Source organism: Eubalaena glacialis, chromosome 8 (assembly GCF_028564815.1).
Source record: "Eubalaena glacialis isolate mEubGla1 chromosome 8, mEubGla1.1.hap2.+ XY, whole genome shotgun sequence".
In the NCBI taxonomy this organism is placed as follows: domain Eukaryota; kingdom Metazoa; phylum Chordata; class Mammalia; order Artiodactyla; family Balaenidae; genus Eubalaena; species Eubalaena glacialis.
In genome coordinates, this window is record NC_083723.1 from 104178511 (window position 1) to 104206135 (window position 27625).

Sequence of the window (27625 nt, forward strand, 5' to 3'; positions counted from 1 at the left end):
TGAGAAACACTGAATTGCAGGATGAACAGGCATTGATCACTGATAAGGCAAAGAGTGTAAGAGAGAGAAAGAAGTCAAGGTATTTCCTAGGATTCTAATTAGCCTAGGTAACCAAGAAGGTAGGAGTGTGAATAATTGAAACAGGGAACACATAGAGGAGGAGCAAGTTTAAAAAGAAGGTAAGTTTGGCTTACTGAGTTTCCGTTGCTGGTAAGATATGGAGAAATATCCATGTGGAGATGTCTGACATGTAACTTTGAAAACAAATGGTCTAATAATCAGAATCGCCAGGCTAGAAAATAGGTCTGGGGTCATCTTCACAGAAGTAATAAGTGATGCTTTAGGAGTGGAGGAATCAGTAAGAGTATTAAAAAAGAAAAAGAAAAAGGAGAAAGGAAACTCTGATCATATTTAAAGGCCTAGAAACAAAATAAAAGTCAGTGGCAAGAGAGGAGGGATCAGAGTTCACAGGACCATCAGTTCAAGAAATATTTATCAACATCCACCATGTTCCAGGTACTGTGCTAGATGCTAGGGGTATAAAGAAAAGACAGGAGTTCTTAAGATGCTTACAGACTACGGGGAGAGACACAAATAGTTAAATTCAATATAGTTATAGATGGGGCACTACAGAAACACACAAGGGGGAAACCCAGCCAAACCTAGGAGATCAAGAAATACTCACTGGAGAAGATAGTGTCTATCTAAGGCTCTAAAATTAAGTAAAATCATGCAAAGAAAATTGGTAAGGACAAACCAGATGAAATCAAGAGAATGCTCCTAGACTTTTGGAATGCTGAACAGGATAACGGGTTATAGAAAAGAACTGGAAGAAGCTGAGAGGCTAAAGTGATTTAAATTGGAAAGAACAGAGTTATTCTTAGAGAAAATAAGAGAACCAGAAGATGACAAAAGTAGACAAGAGGTTTTGGTAGGAAGTTTACAGAAGATTCTGGGGGAAATGTTACAGAAGGGAGATTGAGGGAAGCTGCCAAGCTGTATGAGGATCTGGGAAGAGACGGGTAAAGAGAACTTGTATGAAGCTTGCTGAGCTTAACGTAATTGTACCTTTCTATCTCCTTAGAAGATTTCTGTAAAATAGTAAAAAGTTCATTATTTTCCAAAGATTTGGAAGCTTGTCTGTTTCTTTTGGATGCAATACCATGCTGAGACCAGCCCAAAGTGACCCAGTTACAAGTAACCGCGAAAATCTTGGAAAGGTACATTTTTGTAAGCATTAATGGTCATAGAGAGTTCAAGCATGATGGGAAGCAAGAAGGCACTAGATTTAGCATTTCTGTGGTCACTGATGGCCTTCAAGTGAACTCTCAATAGAAATGTAGGGGTAGGGAAAAACTATATGGTTCACATGTGAATGGTATAGGCATGGCTCAATATTGTTCATTCATTCAACAAATATTTATTGAATGCCTACCATGTACCAGGAATTACCCTAGGCCCTGGGGAATCAATGGTGACCAAGGCACAGGTCTCCTAAGAGCTTAACGGAGAAAGGAGACAACAAAATAGACAATTACAGTATAGTGAAATTAGTGCTAAGGCAGGGTATGATGAGAGGACATGAAGTTTGACAGTGAAAGGAAGGAGGAACAGATGGCAGTAACTAGACTGAAGGTAGTCTGGAGGGGAAGTTTACTTTTTGGCTGAAAGGAATTTGAGCATGTTTGTAGGCTGAGGGGAGAAGTTTGTGGAAAGGGAGACAGAGATGAGGAGGAGGAAGGAGAGGACGGTTGGAGGAAGGTCTGAGGAAGAAGACTGGCAACGGTAGAAGTGTTGGACTTGGACTTCTTCCTTCAAAGAACCAAAGAAGGAACCGAAGACAAAAAATAACCGTGATGCAGAAGGGGAGCATAAAGAAATGTCTCCTACCTTTTGTCATGATATAGACAAGGCTGCCTCTTATCAAGGAAGCAAAATAGGACTGGAGGCTTTAAGGGCAGTGTAAAAGTTCTGAAGTAGCAATGTGAGAATTGGATAAATGAAATAACTCTAATTCCTAAGATTACACAAATGACAGAAGAGGCAATCAACAATTGTATGCTTAGTTTGTTCAGATCTGGGAGTGGAATATGAAAGTGAAATGTGAGGTGCATTTCATAGAATTGAATAGGGATGAATTAAACAAAGGTAAGTCTTAAAAAAAAGAAATATCAAAAAATCACTAAATGTACACCCATACAGTGTATAACTGATTATGGATTATTTATCAGGGTATACAGTCAGTACAGCACTCCCATGAATTTGAACCTGTCACCACTACTTAGTAGCAATGGCAGAAGCTAGGAGGATCAAATTAAAAAGTCAGGAACCAGAAGCCATCAGCAATAGAAACGAAGAGGAATTCACAGGTAGAGAAGCTATATAGATTAGATGAGGTAATGGGAAAAGAAGCTTAAAAGCAAAGACGTATTGTGGACTAATATAAGCCTGAAGATAACTGATGTAATGTTGCTGCTTTCCTTCTTTCCTTCTTTCCACATTCTCCTAGCTGTTTTATGCCAGGTACATTGTGAGCCATTAGTGATACAAAGAGAAGACATAATTCTTGCTTATAAACTCAGAATATGTTCTTGTACCCATAGCCTAATTTTTACAAAAAATAATCATAATAAAACTGAAAGCTGTTCTGAGTTTTGCTACTCAAAACTATGCATTGTTCTATAAGACATTAATCACAAGGAAGCACAATTACATCATAAAAAGTTCAACAAATTCTTGAACAATTAGCAAAAGGTGCTGCCAAAAACGGCAGCAGGTTAAGTACCCATAGAATAATATGTTCTAACTTAATAAACTGCTGTCCGTCTTGGCTTTATCACAGATGTTACATCTGACTTTTCCTTAAATGGCTGGATTAATACCAACAAAAAGGCAACGAACATCAAATGGCAAAGCAAGATAACCAGAAACTATTTGGCAAGTGCCAGAAAGTATTTTGGCAGCAAACTGATAGCAATTTTAGTGATCACTGTAACAGTATTAATACATATTTATTGAGCTCTTGAGCCAGGCATTGTGCTAAGTATATTACATACAATGTATCATTAAACTTTTATAAATTCCCACAATAAACCTACCTATACCGCATTTTCTAATACCGTCATTTTACAGGCAAGAAAATTGAAGCTTAGAAAAACTAAGTAACTTGCCCAACCTACACAGTTAGTAAGTAAAGGAGCCAGGACTTGAACTCAGGTATGCATGATTCTTAAAAATCCAAGCTTTAACCACTGTGTGATTCTGTTTTCCCAGAAGAATGGAATGGTGCCAGACACATGATGATCACTCAGTAGTGCCTGTCGTTGAAGGAATGAATGAGACTATATAAAGCAGCTATTGCAGAGTAAGCCCAAATGCGGAAAATACAAGAAGAGCAGAAGCAATACTTTAAGGATTCACTAAATCACCAACTCAAATTGTGCAGCATAATTGTGGGTGTCTGGAAAATCACAGAAACTGACAGAATGGCCTAATACGCTGTTACAGGAAATGTAATGGCTCTTTTTGAGTGAAAACTTCAGGCTGTCTATGAATCTACAAAGCCAAAGACGGAAACAGCACCAGGCAGTTCAGAAAAGGAACTGCAGGTGCTGATTAGAAAACTCTTCCCCACATTTTCTCAGTATGGAAAGGATCGTTGGTGCTGCACTGACGAACAGTCAAGCCCACAGGTTACCTTTAATTCTATCACCTTTAAAATGAAAGAAAATGACGTGTACTGGAAAGGTTAGTACATTCTAGAACTATCCAGATCCCTCTTTTAAAAGACTGGCACCAAAAGATTCCTCTTACTGGGTCCAGGGCCATGTTTTATGGCACTGACTCTGCTACCATGATCACCAACGACAGGACCCACAGAGAGCACCTGTTCCAGCAACAGCCAACCTCTGAAGAGCAACCTATGGCCAGCAACCTACGAAGAGGCCTAGCATGGGAGATTTGCCTAACAAGAATGCACCTAATTGAACCAATCAGATTTTCTCTTACAGAAGTCTAAATTCAAGCTATATGGAGAAAGAAAATAACTGAACGACACAGAAGAGGCAAGCAGTGGAAATAATGAGGCAGTTATATAACCACATTGAGAAGATATCAAATGAGGTAATTAGTGTCTTTTTTTTTTTTAAGTAAAAGCAGAGTCTGACACGGGGAGGGGGAAGGGTAAGCTGCGACGAAGTGAGAGAGTGGCATGGACACATATACACTACCAAATGTAAAATAGATAGCTAGTGGGAAGCAGCCGCATAGCACGGCGAGATCAGCTCCGTGCTTTGTGACCACCTAGAGGGCTGGGATAGGGAGGGTGGGAGGGAGACACAAGAGGGAGGAGATATGGGGATGTATGTATATGTATAGCTGATTCACTTTGTTACACAGCAGAAACTAACACACCATTGTAAAGCAATTATACTCCAATAAAGATGTTAAAAAAAAAAAAAAAAAGCAGAGTCTGAGAAGGGCTAATAGCAGCAGAGAAGCCATACTCCTGCTGCTAAGAAGGCAACACCCAGTCCCTAGAGTTGCATTATTTTTTCCGGCTTCTTTAACACCTGGTTGAAATCCACATGGTGAAGCCAGTTTGTACAATTACTGCTAGGTTCCCTTAAGGCCTGGCCCCTTCTTAGTTCCCCACACAGCACTCTCTAACGAACCTCTCCTGACCAGCTACAGACCAACTAAAACCCTGCACTGGCAGCAGCAGCAGCAAGAGCGCAGCACGATGCTGTGTCACCGGCACACATGCACTCACACGCCTGCAGGGAGATGGCATGGCAAGCTGGGTGGTGACCGGTAATCCAAGTACTGTGGGTCTTACTTCCATCTTGTAGAATCTGTGGTTTGAAGACATTGTGTTCTTTAGCTCTAGTTAACTGTTTTAGAAAGAAATGACCTTCAAAGAAGTATCTTAAACCTTAAAAACTAACAATTCATATCATTACAATTATACACTTAGAAACTGAAAAGAGATCCAGGGCAGTTATGGGCAACAAAACCATTTCCTTGAAAAGTTTCTTCCTCTGGTGTGTGTTCGTATCCAAATTTCATGGTAACTAAGTGATTGTGTTCACTTACAATCATAAGAAACAACAGCTGGCTAGTCAAGACAGCCAGGCAAAGAAAGGGCAAATTGGAAAACCATGAAAACGTTTTGAGGAAAGTTTAACTTGAGGATATAAATATTGAAGATGACTCACAAATTTCACTAAGCGTGTTCCTCTCTATCTTTATGACAGCCCCATGAGCCTACCTTACGTCCTCAAAGCCTGCCCATTCAAAGGAAAGGAGAATAAGGCTCAGAAAGTCTCAAACATCTACAAATGTCCAGCATGCTGGATTCCAAGGAACTCAGTAAATATCTAATGAGCAAAAGGCATGAAACTGGCATGGCCACTCTCCTGCAGAAGCTTACACAGAACGACCCTAACAACTTATATGACAAAAATCCAAGAACACTACATAAAAATCTTTTCCTTAAAAGTTAATTTTTTTTCATGTAATTCAATCACTTGTGCACACCATGTTCCTAGTACTTGGCTATTGTTTTTTCTTAGAAGAAAACTATTCCTCACTTTCTCTTCCCATCCAAAATAAAAACTACCAGACACAACCAGTACTTTGGGGTTTAGGTCTACCAAAGCATCGATTTAGCCAAGAAGAGTCTCAACTTTTTAAAAAATATATTTTTGCACAGCTTAGAAAGAAAGCCTGACTAAAAGCCACAGTTCCATTTCTCAGAGCTAATTTATTCTCAGGATAATTCCACAGATAGAAGGAATTAAAAACTAATATTCAAAACCTGGGTTGTAAAGAGAGTTCTATGCATTTAGGGTTCATTTTGGTATAATAATTTCTCCTCTGAACATAACATTATTACATGCTCTTGCATTGAAAGTGTTACCAGATTATACAGGAGCAGGACACCCAGATAGGCTGCAAGTCATTATTGCTCAAGCATTCAAAGTGGTTTTTTTTTGTTTTGGTTTGCCTATTTTTTTCAACCACCTCATTCTACTGTTTAAACATTACAATGTTTTGTGTGCCAGAAACATGCTCAGATACCTAAGAATTTGAGTATCAGAATCATTAAGAAACCACACAACCCAGGTGTTGGGACCCCAGCACTTGATCTGCAGATCAAGATATGAAAGTTCATCCAAACCTAGGGACAAAGGTTCTCCGGTGTTGCAAATTAACCCTAGACACAAACATTTCTAAAATCGTCATCTTATGGTTAAAAAAAACAAGATCAAGAACAGGGAGATGTGCGGGTAAACCCTGTTGGTAGATAATTTAACAGTACTTGGGCCTCAACTGAAATGTGGAGTACTGCCACTAATGACTACCATTGGCAAGACTTTTGAAAAGTACCATTTCTTCTTACTTCTTCATGACACATTCACCAAAGAAATTCCTGACTTAGCCCAAATCATGCTCTCCTGAAGAATCCACTCTTTCCACAACCAAATGCTTGCTTTCAAATAGTAATGCATATCTAGTTTCATAGAAATATTTCAACTATGTTACTCAGTTAATATTTGCTCCATGTCAGTATTTTACACATGACCAAAACCAAAATATTGTGTGATAGAACAGATACTAAGAGAATTTTAAGACAGATGGGTTGTCCTAAGGAGTAATGATAAAAACAAAGCCTAACTTACAATGAATGTGCTTAAAACTACCTAATACCTTTTCAAGATAAATGAAAAACTTGAGTAGGAATGATAAACTAGTAATAGCTGCTTAGAAGAAAACTGGTGGCAAATAATAATATAGTTGGTTGTCCTCATTTCCCAATTAAACACAAAAGCAGCAGTTAAAATCTGATGCGTAGCAATAAACTCCCTTCTAATGCACACATTTCCATTTAAACTTAACTTTACAAGGTAATGAAAAATTGCACATTTATACTGTGAAAATTACTTACAGTAATCGTATCTAACATTTATTGTAACATGACAAGGACCACCCTGTTTTACATGTATTTTTCATTTTCTCCTCAGAACAACCCTATCAGGTAAGAAATATTATTCTCATTTTATAAATGAGGTTAACTAGGATACAGAATGCTTAAGTAACTTAACTTGCCCAAGGTCACACAGGAAATAATTTGTGGATACAAAAATTTCACCAACAAATCTAGCTCCAGATCATTACACCAAACTGCCAACAAGTAATGTAGTGACTGTACTTTGCAAATGATAAAATCTGCAAATATAAGGTGCACTGATTAAGGGAACATGCTTTGTGGTCAGACTTAGTGTCAAGTCTCAATTCTATAATTTACTAGCTATGTGAACTTGAGTAAACCACTGAACTTCCCTAAGCTTCAATTTTTCTATTCTGTAAAGTGGGCATAATGAAGGAACAGTTCTTACTCCATAGGGTTGTTGGTGGATTAGGGGCATCGTGCATATAAAGGATTAGCAAAGCGCTTGGTATGTAGTAAGCACTCTATACACGTTAATTACTATCAACTAATACTAAGAATTCTCTTTATTATCATAAACTCTCATTTTAGTACTGATGGCACTTTCTAAAATAAATTTATCAATATTGAGATAATAAAAGTTTAGGAAAGTAAGACCCAAAGCCTCAAAGTATATGACAGCACAATTCAGATGGAAAAGGCTACTACTTACTTTAACATCATTATCAAACATTTCTTTAAAGTGCCTGGATATACATGAAAACGTGCTAGGCACTAAACAAAATTATCAAGACATAGTCCCTGACTTCAAAAATACACAATCAAGCAAATTAGTTCTGCTGAGTGGGCACAAACGGCAAAACCTCCAACTCCGGGCACTTTCTGAACCAGATGCACCTATGGTGCTCATTAAGTTCCCCTCTGTTTGTAGTGGTGAACATTATGTAGAGAAAGAAGCTTCAAAATAAATAATAAACCTGACAAGTGTAGAACGATAAAGATTCAGGAAGAAATGAGCTGTCTTTCCACCCTCTTACCTTCTCAAAAAAATGTTTTCGCTATCTTGGTACTAATGATCTCCGTTAATTAACCAGAAGAGAAAAAAGGAAAGATAAGAGCTAGAAGCTCAGAACTGAGGTCAAAGAAAAAGGGTACAGAAACAAATTATGAGACAGAAGGAATGAATTTGGAAAGTTAGAAAAGCCAAAATAATTGTAGGTGACTTTAAGTGAAACACATTTTATTCTGCAGTCTATCATGTGCTTAATGCCTTAGAAACCAAACAACTAACAGCCGTACTTAAGATTGCTGATCCTTACTCCTTTTCAATCTTGAGGTTTCCGCTAGCTCTTGAAGTCAGAGAAGAGAAAAAGAATAGCACAGAGTACAGAAGGATTCTAACACCACAGCCAACATCATGCTGCCCGTATCTTAGAGCTCGGCCACTGATCAACTACGAAACTGTGTCTGAATCATAATCCTGATAATCTAAGGATTCCATTAGAAAAGTAAATTCTAAAACTCCTAACTAAGGAACTAGAATATTTCCAAGGGCCACTACAGGAAACCTGGAGACCTAATTTCTAAAGTTTTAGAAGCATTTCAAATCTCATTTTCAGTGGTCATGCTATTCGAAGAGATCTTCTACAACTTCACAGCAGGAAATGATATTCACTTGTGCTTCTATCTCCATACCTACTTGCCATAATACCTACTGGGAAACTCCTCTTTCTATACCTGCAGCCTCAAACTGTAGCAAAACCACAAAACTCCCCACTACTGCATCCACAGGCTCTTTAAAGCAAACTGAGTAGAAGAGCCTACTGACCATAAGGCAATGTAACAAATACATATTCCTAAAAAATGTGAAGGTACTTTTCAACAATACAAGCAATCTGTGTCAACCGAAAATTTGGCTCATATATATCATATATATAAAACTAGGCTAAAAATTAAGGATGGATAATTTATATATTGTTCAAGAATGTATACATTCAAGGTTTTCTTCTTGAAGTAGGGAGTAAAGAGGAGGGGAAAGAGACATGAACCCCAAAAATGGTTATTGTGCATTCAAGGTATATCTGCATGTTATAATCAACACCTGCTTAGGGAATTCCCTGGCAGTCCAGTGGCTAGAACTCCGTACTCTCACTGCCGAAGGCCAGGGTTCGATCCCTGATCGGGGAACTAAAATCCCACAAGCTGGGCAGCGTGGCCAAAAGAAACAAAACAAAACCAAAAACACCTGCTTAGTGTCAGCCATACTTCATCCAGCTTTTGCTTGCACTATACAAACTTATGAAGTTGAAGTGCAAGCCATACCTTTTACTGTTTCTCCTCTTCCACCAAATTTAGGAATAAAAGGTATCTTCAGGAAGATGATTTGAATTCTATAGAACTCTCAATTGATCAAATTGCAGCAAAAGTGGATGTAATTTGTAGCCAGAAATAGGTCTTAATATAAAATAAGGAGTTTCTGATGGTTCTTTACCTGCTTCACTACTCCCCCCAACGACAACAAAAAGTACTATAAATACTTGCTTATACAGCCTGTGTGCAGAAAAGCTTCTGGCACAAATTTCTTAGGCCTCTTCTCAAGAGCCTCAAGTCTGATGCTCTGAGATGACAAACCTCAAGAGTCAAAATAAAACCAAAAAGGATGAAGACCAGAAAGGAATAGGAAGAACAAAGAATTTCTAATCACTTCTTACTTGTTCATTCTACTTAACTGGTCCTAGTTTAGTCTCTAACTCCTATGTTTCCCATGATCCATTAATTTGGCTATTATGATAAAATATTCTTAATCTCTCTAGGCCCTTCTAATTTAGACAAGTCCTGACATAATGCTATTTTTTTCTCTATGACCCAGATGAAATATTTTTATAGTCCTTGGAACCCTTGATGCCCCCTCCTAAATTCCTGCTCTGTGGCTCTAAAGTTACGACAGTGGAGACAAACTGTATGTGAAACGTCCTGTGGAAACAGGTGAGTGGAGTAAGGGTACTGCAGCAATTGGGCTCTCCTCCACCAACATCAGGATATTTCTCTTTCTTCCCTACAGTATTTAACAAATAAAGCGGAAAGGAAAAGGCTGGCATACACACGAGAGGCTGCAGCAAAGAGCTACCCCAAGCTTTTTAGGAATCCTCGTATCTTTCCACTTGTTATAGGTACCTAAGTCTGGAAAATATCTTTGGAATATGTCTTGTGCGTAGGAATGCATAAAAGATAACACCTTGCAAAAGTCAAACATACAGGTTTAATAATGTGCAACTAACGAAGATGGTTTATAAATGAAATAACACCTACACATTTAGTTCCCTAAATATATTACACTATTAATCATTAAAGTTAGACCTATAAGTACAAGTTTTCCATATGTGGAAAAGTAAATCTGTTTTTAAATTAAAGAGAAATTATCACTCTAATTCTTAAAAATAAAACTATCAGGATAAATTTCAAGTGTAGCTGCTCATAGTCACTGAATAAATTTAAATTTGATAATAAAACATTTAAGTTTCAACCAATGCACCTTCGTTGAAGCACATTTAGCTGAAATAACTTCGAGTCTGGTTTATTTCCATCACATATAGTACATTTTTCCAACAAGAGCATGTACATTCAATATAGAACATTTCCAGCAACAGTTACAGTCTTTCTAGTTTCCTTTCACAGTATATTTTAGTGCAAAGCACTGGGAAGGGTAAATGTTTTTCTAGCTATGAAAGCATTTTATTATGACCTTGTGGATCTTCAACATTTTAAAATTTTATACAAAAAGTATATAGATGGACAGGGTCCCTCCTAAGTACAGGGATGAACCTATATAAAAACATGGTATATTCTCTGCTGTACCTTTTAAAATTATAATTTGACAAAAATTACTAAAAAATAAAATATTCCCTAAAAAGTACAAAATATTGATACACAAAAACCTGCCCAGTATTTCATTAAAGATAGATGTACTTCTGTTTTCCCTAAAATCTTGATTACAAAAATGGACAAAAATTCGTTATTTTCTAAATTTTACAGTAGGGATCAAATATCATCTAAAGTGGTCATTTAAGATTTTACTTGGGAGAGAAAAAGAATCAGGGTTTACACCCCAATCTTCCTTTTTCAGTAATATTTAAAGAAATAAACTAGTATTATAAGAAGTGGTTGTGCAGGGATTGTCTGCATCCATAAAATAGCAGTAAGCTATCTATTACCTTCATATTAACATTAGTAAATGTGTGGTCTTTTAAAAAAAACTGAAAAATTAAGTTGCATCTATCATTAAAGTGCTTTGTATGAAACTTAAAGAAAAATAGGGGAATGTTTAATTTTCATAAAAACCTCAGATGTTTACAAATGAAGAATGTGATGATCCATGGATGAAAATGAACCGGAAGTTTCCTGTAGTATATATTTTAGAATGAAATTTTCAAACATTTAAGTGCTATAGAACAAGTTAGAAATAAATGGATGTAAAAATAATTACAAATATTTAGTAGGCTAAATATTTATAATGTGTTGAGATTTGTCTTTTGGTCCTAACATACGCTCACTAGGAAACTATATATCTGTACAATCCAGATAAAAATTCTGCCAAATAAAGTGGAACAAAACTAAAATCGCTAACATATAAAGTCTTTGTTAATTAAAAATCACCAGTGGTGATATTTTCTTCAGGTTGTTGATCACTTAATCAACAAACTGCTGGAAAACAAAATTTGCAACATTTTTGTAGAAACTGTAGACCAAATGCACAGGGGTGGTTAGCTGATGGACTGGGATGACAATACAAAATGTCACAGCTACTTGAAAGTGCTGGAAGAGGCAGTGCCTTAGAAACAAGTGGTTAGATGGTTATTATTTTAGTCAGAAAACAGCAGTTACAGTCATATATTTATCAAATCTTTTTCTTTTTTTTTCCTCATAGTACCATTTGAAGATGTTTAGTGGTTCTAACACCAATTTAAAGTCTTTCCACAAAAATGAACTCCAAACCTTTTCGTACATCACTTGAAGTTATCTGAGGAGAAATGGGAATAAATGAACACTTTTGAGTTTACCAATAAAACCTTATTTTCAAAATAATACAATAGTAAGTGACTTCTAAAGGATGGTTTCATCTCAAGTTTTCCACACAAATAAAAAAATGTGTGATAATCAAACCACAACATTTAACCTACTCAGCACTCAAACTAAGTATACTGCTTTAGAACCTGAATCCAAAACTAATTTAATACTAATTAAATATATTAAATGCATTAATACAAGGGACACAGGTACTGAAGGTAAACTTTTAAAATACAGAGAGACTTGCAAAAGCAAGTACAGGGAGTCTACTCCTTATTTTATATTGCATTTTAAAAATCTACATTTGTTTCAAAACCCTCTAAAAAACTAATATTTTTTTCTTTCTTCCCAATAGGAATTTTATTTTTCTTGCAACACACAACCACAGGAGAAAAAAAAAAAAAAAAAAAAAACCTCCTTAATAATATTACCTATGTTGAAATGATCACCAAAACTTTATTTAAACAAAAAGGTAAAAATAAGAGGATCGGGGACCTAAACAATCACTTTTTCCAAAGATCAAAACTAAAAAACAGGAACTAACACATACTCCCAAGGAGAAGGAAAAATAAACCCAAACTTTTGTTTATCAAGTTTCCCCCTTTGCCTGGGAGCACTATGTTAAACGTAAATAATAAATGCTAATTGTTCTAAATTCAATTTGGGGATTGTTTTTTCTGAGTGCAGCACTTTATTTAGCCGTCACAGATTAATTTAACAATAATTACAGTGCCTCAAAAGACTTTTTTCCTATAATTATCGCCTTCACAAATTCATTCTAATATACTTAACTTCCTACAATGTATTAATTAGTAGACTAAGTCACTGAATCAAATTAAACCTGTGCAAAGTTAGTTAAACAGAAGACTTCTATTGTAAACATAAGCCAATATAAATGTATATATTTTACAACATTGAGAGGAAATCACTGACCCTGTGCCATCTACCTATAACTATATTGCATTGTCCTGTGGAAGATAAGTTCTGAAGTTAACTTTTGTTCCCAAGCCACTGGAATAAAGGTCACTGAAGAGGTAAATGCGATATGCACATTACTCTTGCAGTTCCCACTGCCGTAAGATATATGGAAGCAAATGTGTTAAAATGGAACCAGCTATAAATTATGGTCAAATGATTTTTTTAGTTCGATGGGGGGAAAAAAGCAAAACTCTGTAACTGTTCCTCACCAGACAAGAGCCTTAGATCTTGTACTTCGGCCTTTGGTTTTGTTTCCTTCAGGTGAATTGGAAGCATTTGCCTTATGAGTTTTCTTATGATGTTCAAGATAAGTCTTTTTGGCAAATGCCTTTCCACATTTATTGCATCTGTGAAGAGAAAAGTTTTTCGTGACTTTTACTTCAATACCAACATCAGCTACTTCATACTTTTTACTAGGAGAGTTAGAAGTGCCATCATGTTTTGAATCACTATGTTTTGCTTCGTCTCTTGCAGGGCCTCTTTTTGCCACTTTATTTAGAACAAAATCAATGGGCTTTTTTATAGCTCTGATCTCTAAACTGGCTGTTATTTTCCCAAGATAACGGGATGACTTTTTATGAACCACAGTTATATGTCGTATCACATCGCGCTTCCGACGAGTTTCATAAGTGCAAAGAGGACACTTGTAGAATTTAACATAAATGTTATTCCCATCTGTGTGCAATTCAATGTGTTTAGTCAAGTTCTGTTTGGAAGTAAACTGACGTTTACAAAGTTTACAGTAAAGTTGCTTAAAGTCAAAGCCAGCTGAAAGTTTTGGTTTCCTGGTTTTTTGCTGGCCACCTGCAGCAGACGGACTAGTTGATTTAGGGCTTTCAGAGTCTTGTTTAACTTTATTTTTCTGTGCTGCCGGTGCGTTCTTTTTTTCATTTGAATGATTTGTTCCCTTTAATTCATTCTGTGGAGAATGGATAATGGAAGGGGGTGAAGATTCTACAGAATCTGCTGGTTCAACTTTAACTTTTATTTCTGAACTGTTGGCAGTATTACTGGGGCCTTTCTCTCTTTTAGAGTTTGTTCCAGAAAGAGTTATCTTGTGGACAATTTGCATATGTCTTTTAAGCATTATTTGTGAACTATATTTCCTCTTGCAAAGGAGGCATTTGCATGCAGTTAAATTGTATTCAGCCTTTGAAGACGACTTTTGTTTTCGAGCCTTAAAAGATTTTTTAGGAGAAACAGAATCCAGGAACAAAGGTTGCCCAGGCTTTGTTGCTATATCAGGAGTAATTGAATCCCTCCTTAGTCCTCTATGAACTTCATCAAAATGCCTCCTTACATTCGCTTTTGTAGCAAATGATTTACAACATACTGGACAACTCCTACTTAATGGAACTAGAACATTCTTACTGCGTCCTTTAGAGGACTGGTTTGGATTCTTTCGTGTTTCAATGTACTTTTTTAGTTCTTCCATTTTTTTCTTGTGTACTTTTCGAATGTGACGACGAACACCTCGTCTGGAATTGAATTCTTTTCTACAAAGACAACATATCAACTGGTGACCAAAATCAGAATTGTCAGAAGTTTCCAAGTCAGCCTGTGATTCCTGCAGTTGTTCATCAGATGTAGGTGCAACTTCATCTGCAACAATTTCAACAGGAGGGGGCTCTACAGTTTCCACCTCTGTGTCTGTAACTGGAACTGTTTTAGACTGTTCAGTGCTAGTTTCCTGTATTTGAACTTCAGGCTGTTCAGGAGTACTGCTTGACTCTGTGACTTCAGTAGCATTATCAGTCCTTGAAATATATTGAAACACTGCATTCTGATTAGTTTCTATGGGTTCTAGCTTAATAATGTATTCTCGCTTGTCCACACTTGGATATATGGCTTCTAGGAGATCATTTATGGCTTGGCTTTGTTTATCATTTACATCAGGAAGGTCTGTTAAGGAAAAAACAACATTTTAATCTGAAATAATTAGCCTGCTCTAGCCCTCTAATATTTTTAAATGTATTATGAACCTCTATCTTAAAATTTATTATATTACTGGTTTGCATTTATTTTTACAAGAGCATTATCTACTTTTCAGTATCTTATGAGTATAAAAACAAGTATTAATTAAATTAAAATTTGCTTTAATTTACAATCTCATCATGGTACACAAATGTTAAGGAACAGATGGAATCTGAAGAGCTACTTCTAATAAGGGCCCTTAATATAAAATATTTAAGCACATGGGTATCCTAAACAATAAAAATAATATTTTGTATTTTTAGGCTAGCAAAGGCAAATCAAAGTTCTCATAACCCAAGATGGATAAAACACCATGAAGAATGTTACTACATATAAAAATAATTTTTTTTTTTTAGAAAACATAACAGCATTCTATTAACTTAATCCATAATAAATAATCTGTCTAATTGTATAGGGACATTTGAACATCTTATGGAAAATGAAAAAGATTTACAGGAAAATATATAAACATGAATGACAGGATGTATAGAAGTGTTTGCTAAATTCAGTCCTATTACATGTCTTCTTAACATGGCAACCTATTAAAACAAATGATTAAAAACTACAGATTAACTCCAAAAACAGAGCTAGTTTTATTTATCTGTGCAATAATTACACCGTCTGTAGGCAACCTAATATTCCTATTGTAACAGAGTTGTCTAACACTGGTTATGTTTCTACATACAATGTTAAAATCTAGCTACAAACATAGCATCAAATCTGGTATCTAATTATAAACCAAGAAATGACGGGCTTCCCTGGTGGCGCAGTGGTTGAGAATCTGCCTGCCAATGCAGGGGACACGGGTTCGAGCCCTGCTCTGGGAAGGTCCCACATGCCGCGGAGCAACTGGGCCCGTGAGCCACAACTACTGAGCCTGCGCGTCTGGAGCCTGTGCTCCACAACAAGAGAGGCCGCGACAGTGAGAGGCCCGCACACCGCGAGGAAGAGTGGCCCCCACTCGCCACAACTGGAGAAAGCCCACGCACAGAAACGAAGACCCAGCACAGCCAAAAATAAATAAATAAATAAATAAATAAAATAAAATTTTTAAAAAAACCAAAAAAACAGAGTAACTAAAAATGCAAACATTCTAGGGGGAGACGTCACATTAAACCTTGTTAGTCACTTATACCCCAGAGTGAATTATTTAAAAAAAAAAAAAAAAAAAAAAGAAATGACTCATCATAGCTCTTCTAGTCTACTAATCTTTCTTTTTAAAATGGATAAAGTGGTATCTATAAGAAGAATTATACTTTCACAGAAGTATTTCTAGAATAAGTATTGCAGAAGAGTGCACAATAATACAGCAAATCCATTTATCTATTTCCCTCTAAAATTCAACTAAACTTTAGTTCACACCAAAAAATAACAAAGAATAACCACCAGAAAATTAAATTCCTACTAGTTCTTTAATTAAAAGGTTAGATTTGAAACTAATCTCTATAGACTACCTTTTCATTTATATTTCAAGGATAAAAAGAAGTATAATAAGATCTAACAGTGGTAGGGAAAGTTTCCAGACAAATACGAAATTTTTGTTTCATCTATGTCCTATAATATACTTTAAATCAGCTTCATGCTAATAATTAAAGCAGTACTTTTGATATTTGGAGTTCTGCATTCCATTTCCATCCCAAAAAGGTTAAGCGGAAAAATGCACAAAATCCATAATGCAACTGTAATATCAAATTAACAAAATAAATTCTATATTTTGTAAGTCCACAAGAGTTAAATCCCTGAACAAGAAATAATGAAAGTAACCTATTACTTATTAAAATATTTTAAGGAATTTACATTATTCTTTAAAGCAAGAAAATAATACCATTATATATACTGCAACTTAATCATACAGAGACAATATGCTTAATTCAACAAACATTTGGTTCCACAAAGACTTTGTTAGGCTACTACCTGCCTTTATCACATAAAGCTATTTCAGATCTCTGGTTAGCCCATAACACAATCTAATTTCTGATAAAATGACTTATCTAATAAACTTCACTGAGAATAAAACTGATCTTCAAATCAAGACCCAGAAAACACTAGAAAGATTAACAAATATTTTTTAATGCTCTCTACAATTACCAAAAAAATCAACTCATTTACTCATTCTTTGCTCTATTTCCAACCTTCTCATTTACTTAAGGAGAATCTAAGTAAATGATGAGTCATATCTGGTTACAAGTTGTTAAGAAGTAAGGAGGAAAAATACCAACACCCTCATCAAGCATTAATATTTTAACTTACAAAAATCCTGGATATAAACTGTATAGTCCATATAAACATTCAAAAACAATATCCAATACTTTAATACAAATAAATATACTCAAAAATCTAACCTCATATATCTTTAGCAAAATCCAAATGAAAAACATTGATATGAAAGTATCTATTTAAAGAAACTGAATATAACGTTGAGTCAAGTATTTTATCTTATTCTCTATCACTAAATTATCTGTAACTAGATATCGATACCATTTTAACATAAATGTGTAGTTGTAGTATACGAATATATAGCAAAATGCATATATGAATAAAACTTACTGTCATCCATCTGGAGACTTGGTGGGCAGTAGAATTTTTTATGGGTAATTAAATTTGGTAATCCTCTGAAGAGACTGCGGCATAATTTACATTCAAAAATAGTGTCCACATCTTTTAATAAAATATGCTTAAGTTGTTTAGTTCCTAAGGGAAAAAAGAAAAGAAAACTTAACACAAAAGGTAACTTCAACATGCAGTTTTAAACTGGGCAACCACTGTTGACAATCCAAAGGTGCAGTTTTACTCTTTAAAAACAAAATACGGGCATTGCCAATGTCTACCACACTATACTCAGAACTAAGTTATAAACTAAGTTCTAAGCAAAATTCTACTATCATTTGGATATTAGGTCAGCTGAAATTGATGGTCTTTTTCTAATTCAGCAGCCAATCAATTCCTGGGCTATCTTAACAGTGGTTCCAACATCTGGTTGATCACTATGACCTGGGAATAAAGATGTACATGGGGCTTCCCTGGTGGCGCAGTGGTTGAGAATCTGCCTGCCAATGCAGGGGACACGGGTTCGAGCCCTGGTCCGGGAAGATCCCACATGCCGCGGAGCAACTAGGCCCGTGAGCCACAATTGCTGAGCCTGCGCGTCTGGAGCCTGTGCTCCGCAACAAGAGAGGCCGCGATAGCAAGAGGCCCGCGCACCGCGATGAAGAGTGGCCCCCGCTTGCCGCAACTAGAGAAAGCCCTAGCACAGAAACGAAGACCCAACACAGCCATAAATAAATAAATAAATAAATAAATAAAATTTAAAAATAAATAAAGCAAATAATTAAAAAAAAAAAAAAAAAAAAAAAAAAAGATGTACATGACCCACTCCTGGAGATTCTGATTCAATAGACCTGGAGTGTGACAGAAGAATTAAATGCCACCCCAACCCAAGTTTTTGGCTGGTTTTTCCAGCTCTCTTTCACATTAGGAAGTAAACATGAGTAATACACTTTCCCCGATTCCTTAAAGAAGGTCAAAACTGTGTCACAGGGTTGTCTGTGACTTTCTTTTTAAATTCAGCTTAAATTACTTAGGGTTCTGGGGCAACGTGGGATTATGGCCATTTAGTGTGAGAGTAAAGAATCCTTGTCCATGGTTTTGAATTTTGGTTAGGTCTCTTAATACCACTAGAAATTTATTCAAAGCCTTTCTCCCTCAAAAACTCACCCTAATTGCAATAAATTAAATATTGATATAATTACTACTTTAAAGCCCATCTTTTCCACTAGATTATAAATTCCAAGGCAGCCAAGACCAAGCCTGCCTTATTTACAGCTACAAAGTGCTCAGCTCTAATAATGCTCAATAAATATTCGTTGAAGAATTGCCACTGATCTACGGAATCTAAGCATTATTATGATGGAAGATCAAAAGGCAGAGAAAAAATAAACAGCAACAAGCACTCTTTAAATCTTTAAAATAAAACACAAATAGAAGCTCTTCTGTCACTACTTCCTACAGGTCTTTGACACAGGTAAATTGACAAAAGTGATCTGCAGTGTTCACTAATTAATGAGCCTTTGGTTTCCTCAAAAAAATGATAATAATATTGACTTAAATTAAAGAGGGGAAAAAACAGCATCCTGAAAAATACCTAAGACTATCTAGGTGCACAGTGTTCCATCATTCAACAAGCACGTGACTATTAAGCTCTGAGACTACTAGAGAATAAACACCATCTCAGTAGCATAATTAATACTGTAGGATCCATAAAAGTTAAGCATTTCTGATTCAATCTTTTGCAATCTGTTTATATTTAATTACTGTATCAATCATCATGTTGCATTTTATCATTTTGAAGACAAGCCAGCCCTCAAATTTCTACTGCAAAAAGATTACCACATTATCAGAACTTTACTAGAGATTTAGAGATTCCAATTTTGATTATCACCTAGTCGTGTGACCTTAAAGGGCTATATAATCTTTGCACCTTGGTTTATTCATATTTTAAAACAAACAAACCAAACCTATCTTGGAGAATTATGAAAGAAAATATGAACCTAAATTCTACAAGAATTAAATTATAAATCCAGGTTTCTACTGCGAAAAAAAAAAAAAAAAAATATATATATATATATATAAAATAAAATAACTTCCACTATTTCCCAATCCAACTCAAGGTTTAATTTGGTCCACTAGACCATACTACTGCAAAATCAGAAAACACACATTTTAAAAGATTCAGAGGATAGCTTGGGTATTACACTTTGTATAAAAGTAAGTTCACATACACACACACACACACACACACACTTCTCTAGTTTATTTCACATTACAAAATATACTGGCAATAAAGTGCTAACATATTTAGTTCATAGTTAACCTCATAAGTCACTGACAAACTATGAGAGGTAGGCTGATGATAAAAAAACACTTTAGATAAACCTCTCCAATTGATCTACATACAGTTCTCGGTAAGTGTAGGTGGGTGTGTTACCAGACAGAAGAAAACATGGGAAAATTTTGCACTTTAATTATAAATTAAAAGACCAGCTAGACCCATACTACAAATTCAATTCTGCCTCTAAAAGTAGTTAAAAAGGATTGAAGAGGGACACAGAAATAATCTGAACTAGGATTAGCTTAAGAATTCTACTGAAGATCTAACTAGAACGTACAACATGAAGTTATACATAAAAAAAGTTATTTGTAAAAACTAAGACTGCATCTCTAAATCAGGTTCTCTCAATCAACCATAAAAAACAAAAACAGTATCAATTTCTTCTTCAGTCCCAGTTACATAGTTATATTCAGTAGAAAGTATATATTTATTCCCAGTAAGCATCCCACCCCCCCCAAAAAAAAAGAGTTGGGGCTAACCTTGACTCATCAATCTTTTTTTTTTTTTTAACATCTTTATTGGAGTATAACTGCTTTACAATGGTGTGTTAGTTTCTGCTGTATAACAAAGTAAATCAGCTATACATAAACATATATCCCCATATCTCCTCCCTCTTGCATCTCCCTCCCACCCACCCCATCCCACCCCTCTAGGTGGACACAAAGCACCGAGCTGATCTCCCTGTGCTATGCGGCTGCTTCCCATTAGCTATCTATTTTACATTTGGTAGTGTATATATGTTCATGCCACTCTCTCACTTTGTCTCAGCTTACCCTTCCCCCTCCCCATGTCCTCAAGGCCATTCTTCTCTATGTCTGCGTTTTTATTCCTGTCCTGCCCCTAGGTTCTTCAGAACCATTTTTTCTTTAGATTCCATATATATGTGTTAGCATACAGTATTTGTTTTCCTCTTTCTGACTTACTTCACTGTGTGTGACAGTCTCTAGGTCCATCCATCTCATTACAAATAACTCCATTTCATTTCTTCTTATAGCTGAGTAATATTCCATTGTATATATGTGCCACATCTTCTTTATCCATTCATCTGTCGATGGACACTTAGGTTGCTTCCATGTCCTGGATATTGTAAACAGAGCTGCAATGAACATTGTGGTACATGACTCTTTTGGAATTATGGTTTTCTCAGGGTATATGCCCAGTAGTGGGATTGCTGGGTCGTATGGTAGTTCTATTTTTAGTTTTCTAAGGAACCTCCATACTGTTCTCCATAGTGGCTGTATCAATTTACATTCCCACCAACAGTGCGAGAGGGTTCCCTTTTCTCCACACCCTCTCCAGCATTTATTGTTTGTAGATTTTTTGATGATGGCCATTCTGACTGGTGTGAGGTGATATCTCATTGTAGTTTTGATTTGCATTTCTCTAATGATTAGTGATGTTGAGCATCCTTTCATGTGTTTGTTCGCAATCTGTATATTTTCTTTGGAGAAATGTCTATTTAGATCTTCTGCCCATTTTTGGATTGCGTTGTTTTTTTGATATTGAGCTGCATGAGTTGCCTGTATATTTTGGAGATTAATCCTTTGTCAGTTGCTTCATTTGCAAATATTTTCTCCCATTCTGAGGGTTGTCTTTTCGCCTTGTTTATGGTTTCCTTTGCTGTGCAAAAGCTTTTAAGTTTCATTAGGTCCCATTCGTTTATTTTTGTTTTTATTTCCATTTCTCTAGGAGGTGGGTCAGAAAAGATCTTGCTGTGATTTATGTCATAGAGTGTTTTGCCTATGTTTTCCTCAAAGAGTTTTATAGTGTCTGGCCTTACATTTAGGTCTTTAATCCATTTTGAGTTTATTTTTGTATATGGTGTTAGGGAGTGTTCTAATTTCATTCTTTTAAATGTAGCTGTCCAGTCTTCCCAGCACCACTTATTGAAGAGGCTGTCTTTTCTCCATTGTATATTCTTGCCTCCTTTATCAAAGATAAGGTGACCATATGTGCGTGGGTTTATCTCTGGGCTTTCTATCCTGTTCCATTGATCTATATTTCTGTTTTTGTGCCAGTACCATACTGTCTTGATTACTGTAGCTTTCTAGTATAGTCTAAAGTCAGGGAGCCTGATTCCTCCAGCTCCGTTTTTCTTTCTCAAGATTGCTTTGGTTATTCAGGGTCTTTTGTATTTCTATACAAATTGTGAAATTTTTGTTCTGGTTCTGTGAAAAATGCCATTGGTAGGTTGATAGGGATTGCATTGAATCTGTAGATTGCTCTGGGTAGTATAGTCATTTTCACAATGTTGATTTTTCCAATCCAAGAACATGGTATATCTCTCCATCTGTTTGTATCATCTTTAATTTCTTCCATCAGTGTCTTATAGTTTTCTGCATACAGGTCTTTTGTCTCCTTAGGGAGGTTTATTCCTAGGTATTTTATTCTTTTTGTTGCAATGGTAAATGGGAGTGTTTCCTTAATTTCTCTTTCAGATTTTTCATCATTAGTGTATAGGAATGCAAGAGATTTCTGGGCATTAATTTTATATCCTACTTTACCAAATTTTATAGCTACTTTACTAAATTCACTGATTAGCTCTAGTAGTTTTCTGGTAGCATCTTTGGGATTCTCTATGTATAGTATCATGTCATCTGCAAACAGTGATAGTTTTACTTCTTTTCTGATTTGGATTGCTTTTATTTCTTTTTCTTCTCTGACTGCTGTGGCTATAACTTCCAAAACTGTGTTGAATAATAGTGGTGAGAGTGGGCAACCTTGTCTTGTTCCTGATCTTAGTGGAAATGGTTTCAGTTTTTCACCGTTGAGAACGATGTTGGCTACAGGTTTGTCATATATGGCCTTTATTATGTTGAGGTAAGTTCCCTCAACGCCTACTTTCTGGAGAGTTTTTATCATAAATGGGTGCTGAATTTTGTTGAAAGCTTTTTCTGCATCTACTGAGATGATCATATGGTTTTCCTCCTTCAATTTGTTAATACAGTGTATCACATTGATTGATTTGCCTGTATTGAAGAATGCTTGCATTCCTGGGATAAATCCCACTTGATCATGGTGTATGATACTTTTAATGTGCTGTTGGATTCTATATATTAGTATTTTGTTGAGGATTTTTGCATCTATGTTCATCAGTGATATTGGTCTGTAGTTTTCTTTCTTTGTGACATCTTTGTCTGGTTTTGATATCAGGGTGATGGTGGCCTCATAGAATGCGTTTGGGAGTGTTCCTCCCTCTGCTATATTTTGGAAGAGTCTGAGAAGGATAGGTGTTAGCTCTTCTCTAAATGTTTGAACAAATCAACTGGTCAGACCACAACTTTTCAATGTTTAAAACAGAGTAAGCTTCCCTGTAAAAGCAGCACCTTTGTGACATTTTAACTTTAGTATTCCTCTCCTTTTTTCTCTCCCTCTCCTTCAACAGACACCCCAACCTCCTCATAATCCTTCCCAAGGGCAGTCATGTCCTCACAGGCCTCAGAAAACTCTCCTTCCTCCATGCCCTCACCCACGTACCAGTGAACAAAGGCACACTTGGCATACATCAGGTCAGACTTGTGGTCCACGTAAGCCCAGGCCTCAGCGTTGGCTGTGGTGTTGCTCAGCATGCACACAGCTCTCTGTACTCTGGCCAGGTCTCCACCAGGTACCATAGTGGAAAGCTGGTAATTAATGCCAACTTTGAAGCCAGTGGGGCACCAGTCCACAAACTGGATGGTACGCTTGGTCTTGATGGTGGCAATGGCAGCACTGACATCTTTGGGAACCATGTCCCACCATGGTACAACAGGCAGCAAGCCATGTATTTACCGTGGCGAGGGTCGCATTTCACCATCTGGTTGGCTGGCTCAAGGCAAGCATTGGTGATGTGTGCTACAGAAAGTTGTTCATGGTAGGCTTTCTCAGCAGAGATGACAGGGGCATATGTGGCCAGAGGGAAGTGGATACGGGGATAGGGTACCAGGTTGGTTTGGAATTCTGTCAGATCAACATTCAGGGCTCCACACAATTGGACCTATCAACCTATTCAGGTTAGTATACGTTGGGCGCTCAACATCAAGGTTTCTACGACAGATGATAGATGGCCTCACTGTCTCCCATAAAGGCATAATCAGAGTGCTCCAGGGTGGTGTGGGTGGTGAGGATGGAATTGTAGGGCTCAACTACAGCTGTGGAAACCTGAGGGGCTGGGTAAATGGAGAACTCCAGCTTGGACTTCTTGCCATAATTGACAGACAGACGTTCCATCAGCAGGGAGGTGAACCCAGAACCAGTTCCCCCACCAAAGCTGTGGAAAACCAAGAAGCCCTGAAGACTTGTGCACTGGTCAGCCAGTTTCCGAATTGGGTCCAAGACGAGGTCAATGATCTCCTTGCCAATGGTGTAGTGACCTCAGGCATAGTTATTGGCAGCATCTTCCTTGCCTGTGATGAGCTGCTCAGGGTGGAAGAGCTGGCGGTAGGTGCCAATGCAAACTTCATCAATGACCGTGGGTTCCAGGTCTACAAACACTGCCCTGGGCACATGCTTGCCAGCGCCTGTCTCACTGAAGAAGGTGTTAAAGGAGTCATCTCCTCCCCCAATAGTCTTGTCACTTGGCATCTGGCCATCAGGCTGGATGCCGTGTTACAGGTAGCAGAGCTCCCAGCAGGGACTGCCGATCTGGACACCAGCCTGGCCAACGTGGATGGAGATGCACTCACGCATAGCTGCTGTTCTGCGGCTGCCGAGCAGATGGCAGAGAGGAGGAGGAGAGGTTGTTGCTTCTTACAGCACGACTCTTAGGCGGTCGATGTAAGAGAACCTGCCTGACTTATCAATCACAAATGCTCCACCACCCTCACGTCACCTATGCACACACACACATACAAACACAGTTGTGTTGATCCAGGCATACCAAAATTCTTTCAGGTCCTTGGATTCACCAAATTCTCTCTCTCACTTACTTTTCAGGCCTTCACCTATGTTTTTTTCTCTCTGCCTATAACATTCTCTCATTTCCCTGGTCTGTCACTTCTAGCAATCCTTCAGATTCCAGGTTAGATGTCATTTCCTCCAGGAAGCCTTCTCGGACTCCTCCTGTTTTTTGTTAAGAATTCTTCCCCTATATTCCCCAGAGCACCCTATACATCTATACTACATTACCCCGCTATCTTGTAATTAGTTACTTTTCCGTATCCCCATTAAACTGGAGGCTCTAAGAGGACAGAGAAGATATCTTTGATGCTCACCACTGTACTCCCAGCTTTCAGGACCAGACCTCATGGGCATTTGTTAAATGACATACTGAAGAGCCTTCTCTATGTTTCAGAAAACCTTCCCTATAAATAAGATTTCTTTTAAGTCTATGTAAAGTTGACCAGAAAGTCAAAAAAGGGACCTGAATGATTTTCCAATTCTGCTTACATATTTTCCAAATGAGAAAAATAAGATGTGCCCTTATTCCATAAACACAGGCAAAAGTTATTCCCTAAGTTAGTTCCAGTTACCATTTAAGGTTGTGTTGGTTTCCCATGGGGACATAACTGCTTTATTCTAATCAGCTACCTTTTTCTGATTGCTTTGCTCACTGACAATTAGACACAGCCAACCAACTGTGCCTCTGTCAACAGTTAAACTTTCTACAACCTGAAACACCGAGACAAGACAGCAACAAAAGTTCATCTAGACAGCCACAGAAGTTCTTCCACAACTCCTAACCCTGAGAGAGAGAGAGAGAGAGCCACGCTGCCTTACCCCTAATTATTCCTTTTCCTATATTTAACTCTCTTTCTTGCCTTAGGTTTTTAAATTATCTTAGACGTCACTACGTACTGCTTACATACTGCTTACACAGATCATCAATCAGTATCTTTCAAAAAACCAGCCCTCCAAAGGGAAGGCTTTTGATGCCTAGAAATTAACTAATTAATGAATATTTCAGATTATCACGCATAATGGGTGCTCAATAAAATTTAGTTAAACCTCATCAAGGGTTTCTCCTGTGCTATCAATTAATGCCAAACACATTATATATACTGATAAAAATGTTTAAAAAATTATTTTCAAAAGGAATCAATAGTCAATTTTACATTAGGTTGGGTGGCAGTCAGTTGACATGACATAATATTAATTCTAACTCTTCAGTGCTAGACAAAGATAAACTTTCCTTTTCTCCCTTAATATACTGATATGTTGATCAATGACCCTTTTAAGTTGCGGCAATAATGATTTTTAAATAGTATACTGCATGCTTTATTGTTGACTCACACACGAGCTCAGTTTCTTTAGAATGACTGTTTAACCACAATATCATCCCGACACTGCAAGCAAATCTGTAACTCGTGTCATACCTCCTGAGTTCCAAGACCAGTACGAAGGGAATTTCGTACTGATGATCCTTAACATAAGAAAACTTAGGAAAATTGAAATTGTTATCTTAAAACCACCACCTACAAAGTTTGGTTAAAAAAAAAAAATTACTAGATTAATTATGGAACACTGCCACATACTACAATAAATTTACAAGTAGAATAAAATTATTTTAGTGCCCACTTGGTGAATCTTTCGTTTAGTCTTACACACATTTATTGAACCCCTATTAAATACCAGGTACAATGTTATTCACTGAAGACATGAAAAGTGAAGGGTATGATCTGCGCCCTTGAGAAATTCCCTAATATAAATGGCTGCTCTCCTAGGAACACAGCCCCAGATGAGATGCTTTGAAAATGAATGTAAGAACAACAAATAAAACAAATCTACATTTTTCTTATTCATCCCCAAAATATGCAGTCTGATTTAAAACTTCCTACAGTTGCTATGTATCAACCAAAAAAAAAAAACCCAAAAAAATCCATCATATAATATGGCACTCTCTTATGTATCTCTGATAAATCACACTTCCAGGACAGAGGCATCGCCATCCAGTCATAGCTTACACTAACTCCAAGAAATGTTGCTTTAAGCAATAAAAAACAAACAAAAACTCTTCTAAGAAACTAAATGACCAAACTTAAATTTAGTTAATGACAACAGCAAACATCACACAAAGCCAATTCTCATTTTTCACTGCAATTTATTCCTCCCTAAGATTCAAAAAAGATGCTGCTACTTGCAAATAGTAGTAATGTATTCTATAGATAGAATCTTTTTTCTATAATACAGTTGACCCTTGAACAAACACAGGGGTTAGGGATGCCAACACTCTGCACAGTCAAAAATCTGCATATAACCTACAGTCCTCCTTATACTCCCTTCCTCCATATCCTCACTTCTGCATCCTTGGATTCAATCAACCAAGGATCGTCTGATACTGTAATATTTACTATTGAAAAAATCCGCAAAAAATAGACCTGCGCAGTTCACACCCATGGTGAATGTTCAAGAATCAACGGTATAATATTGTAAAAAGAGATCATATCTATTTCAAGAATTCAAAAAAAGACGTCAACTTCATATTAAAGACCAGTTATGAATACTGGACAATTTCCCATTTTTCTGCTTCTAACTTTAGGGCATTCCACAGCTCCTTTGCCTCTACCAGAAGACTAAGCAACTAAGAAAGAATATTAAGCTCAATTAATCAATTATTTATAAATACCTCATGGAAGTACACCTTTTTTGTTATTTAAAATTTTGTTTCCGTTTGGGGAGAGAGGTTGGGAAAAGAAAAAAGCTAAAATAAAAGTTAATAGAGGGAGGGTTGGATTGGGAGTTTGGGACTAGCAGATACAAACTAATACACAGACAGATAAACAACAAGATCCTATTGTATAGCACAGGGAACTATATTCAGTATCTAGTAATAAATTAAAATGAAAAAGAAT

At 36.7% G+C, this 27625-nt stretch overlaps 1 protein-coding gene and 1 pseudogene across 2 annotated transcripts in view; both read right to left on the bottom strand.

The window, feature by feature from the left end:
* ZNF800 (zinc finger protein 800) overlaps window positions 1-27625 on the bottom strand; it is a 51003-nt gene that overhangs the window by 13671 nt on the left and 9707 nt on the right. Inside the window, exons 4-6 of one of the 2 annotated variants that reach the window (XM_061198016.1) lie at window positions 17516-17659; window positions 13204-14896; window positions 11938-11969 (exon numbers count right to left, since the gene is read on the bottom strand). In XM_061198016.1, the coding sequence (XP_061053999.1) occupies window position 11969; window positions 13204-14896; window positions 17516-17659 (1838 nt within the window). In that variant the 3' untranslated portion in view covers window positions 11938-11968. Of the gene's footprint in view, window positions 1-11937; window positions 11970-13203; window positions 14897-17515; window positions 17660-27625 lie in introns of those variants that run through there. The other variant, XM_061198015.1, reaches the window with a different exon arrangement.
* On the bottom strand, window positions 23134-24524 carry LOC133096432 (tubulin alpha-1A chain-like; annotated as a pseudogene).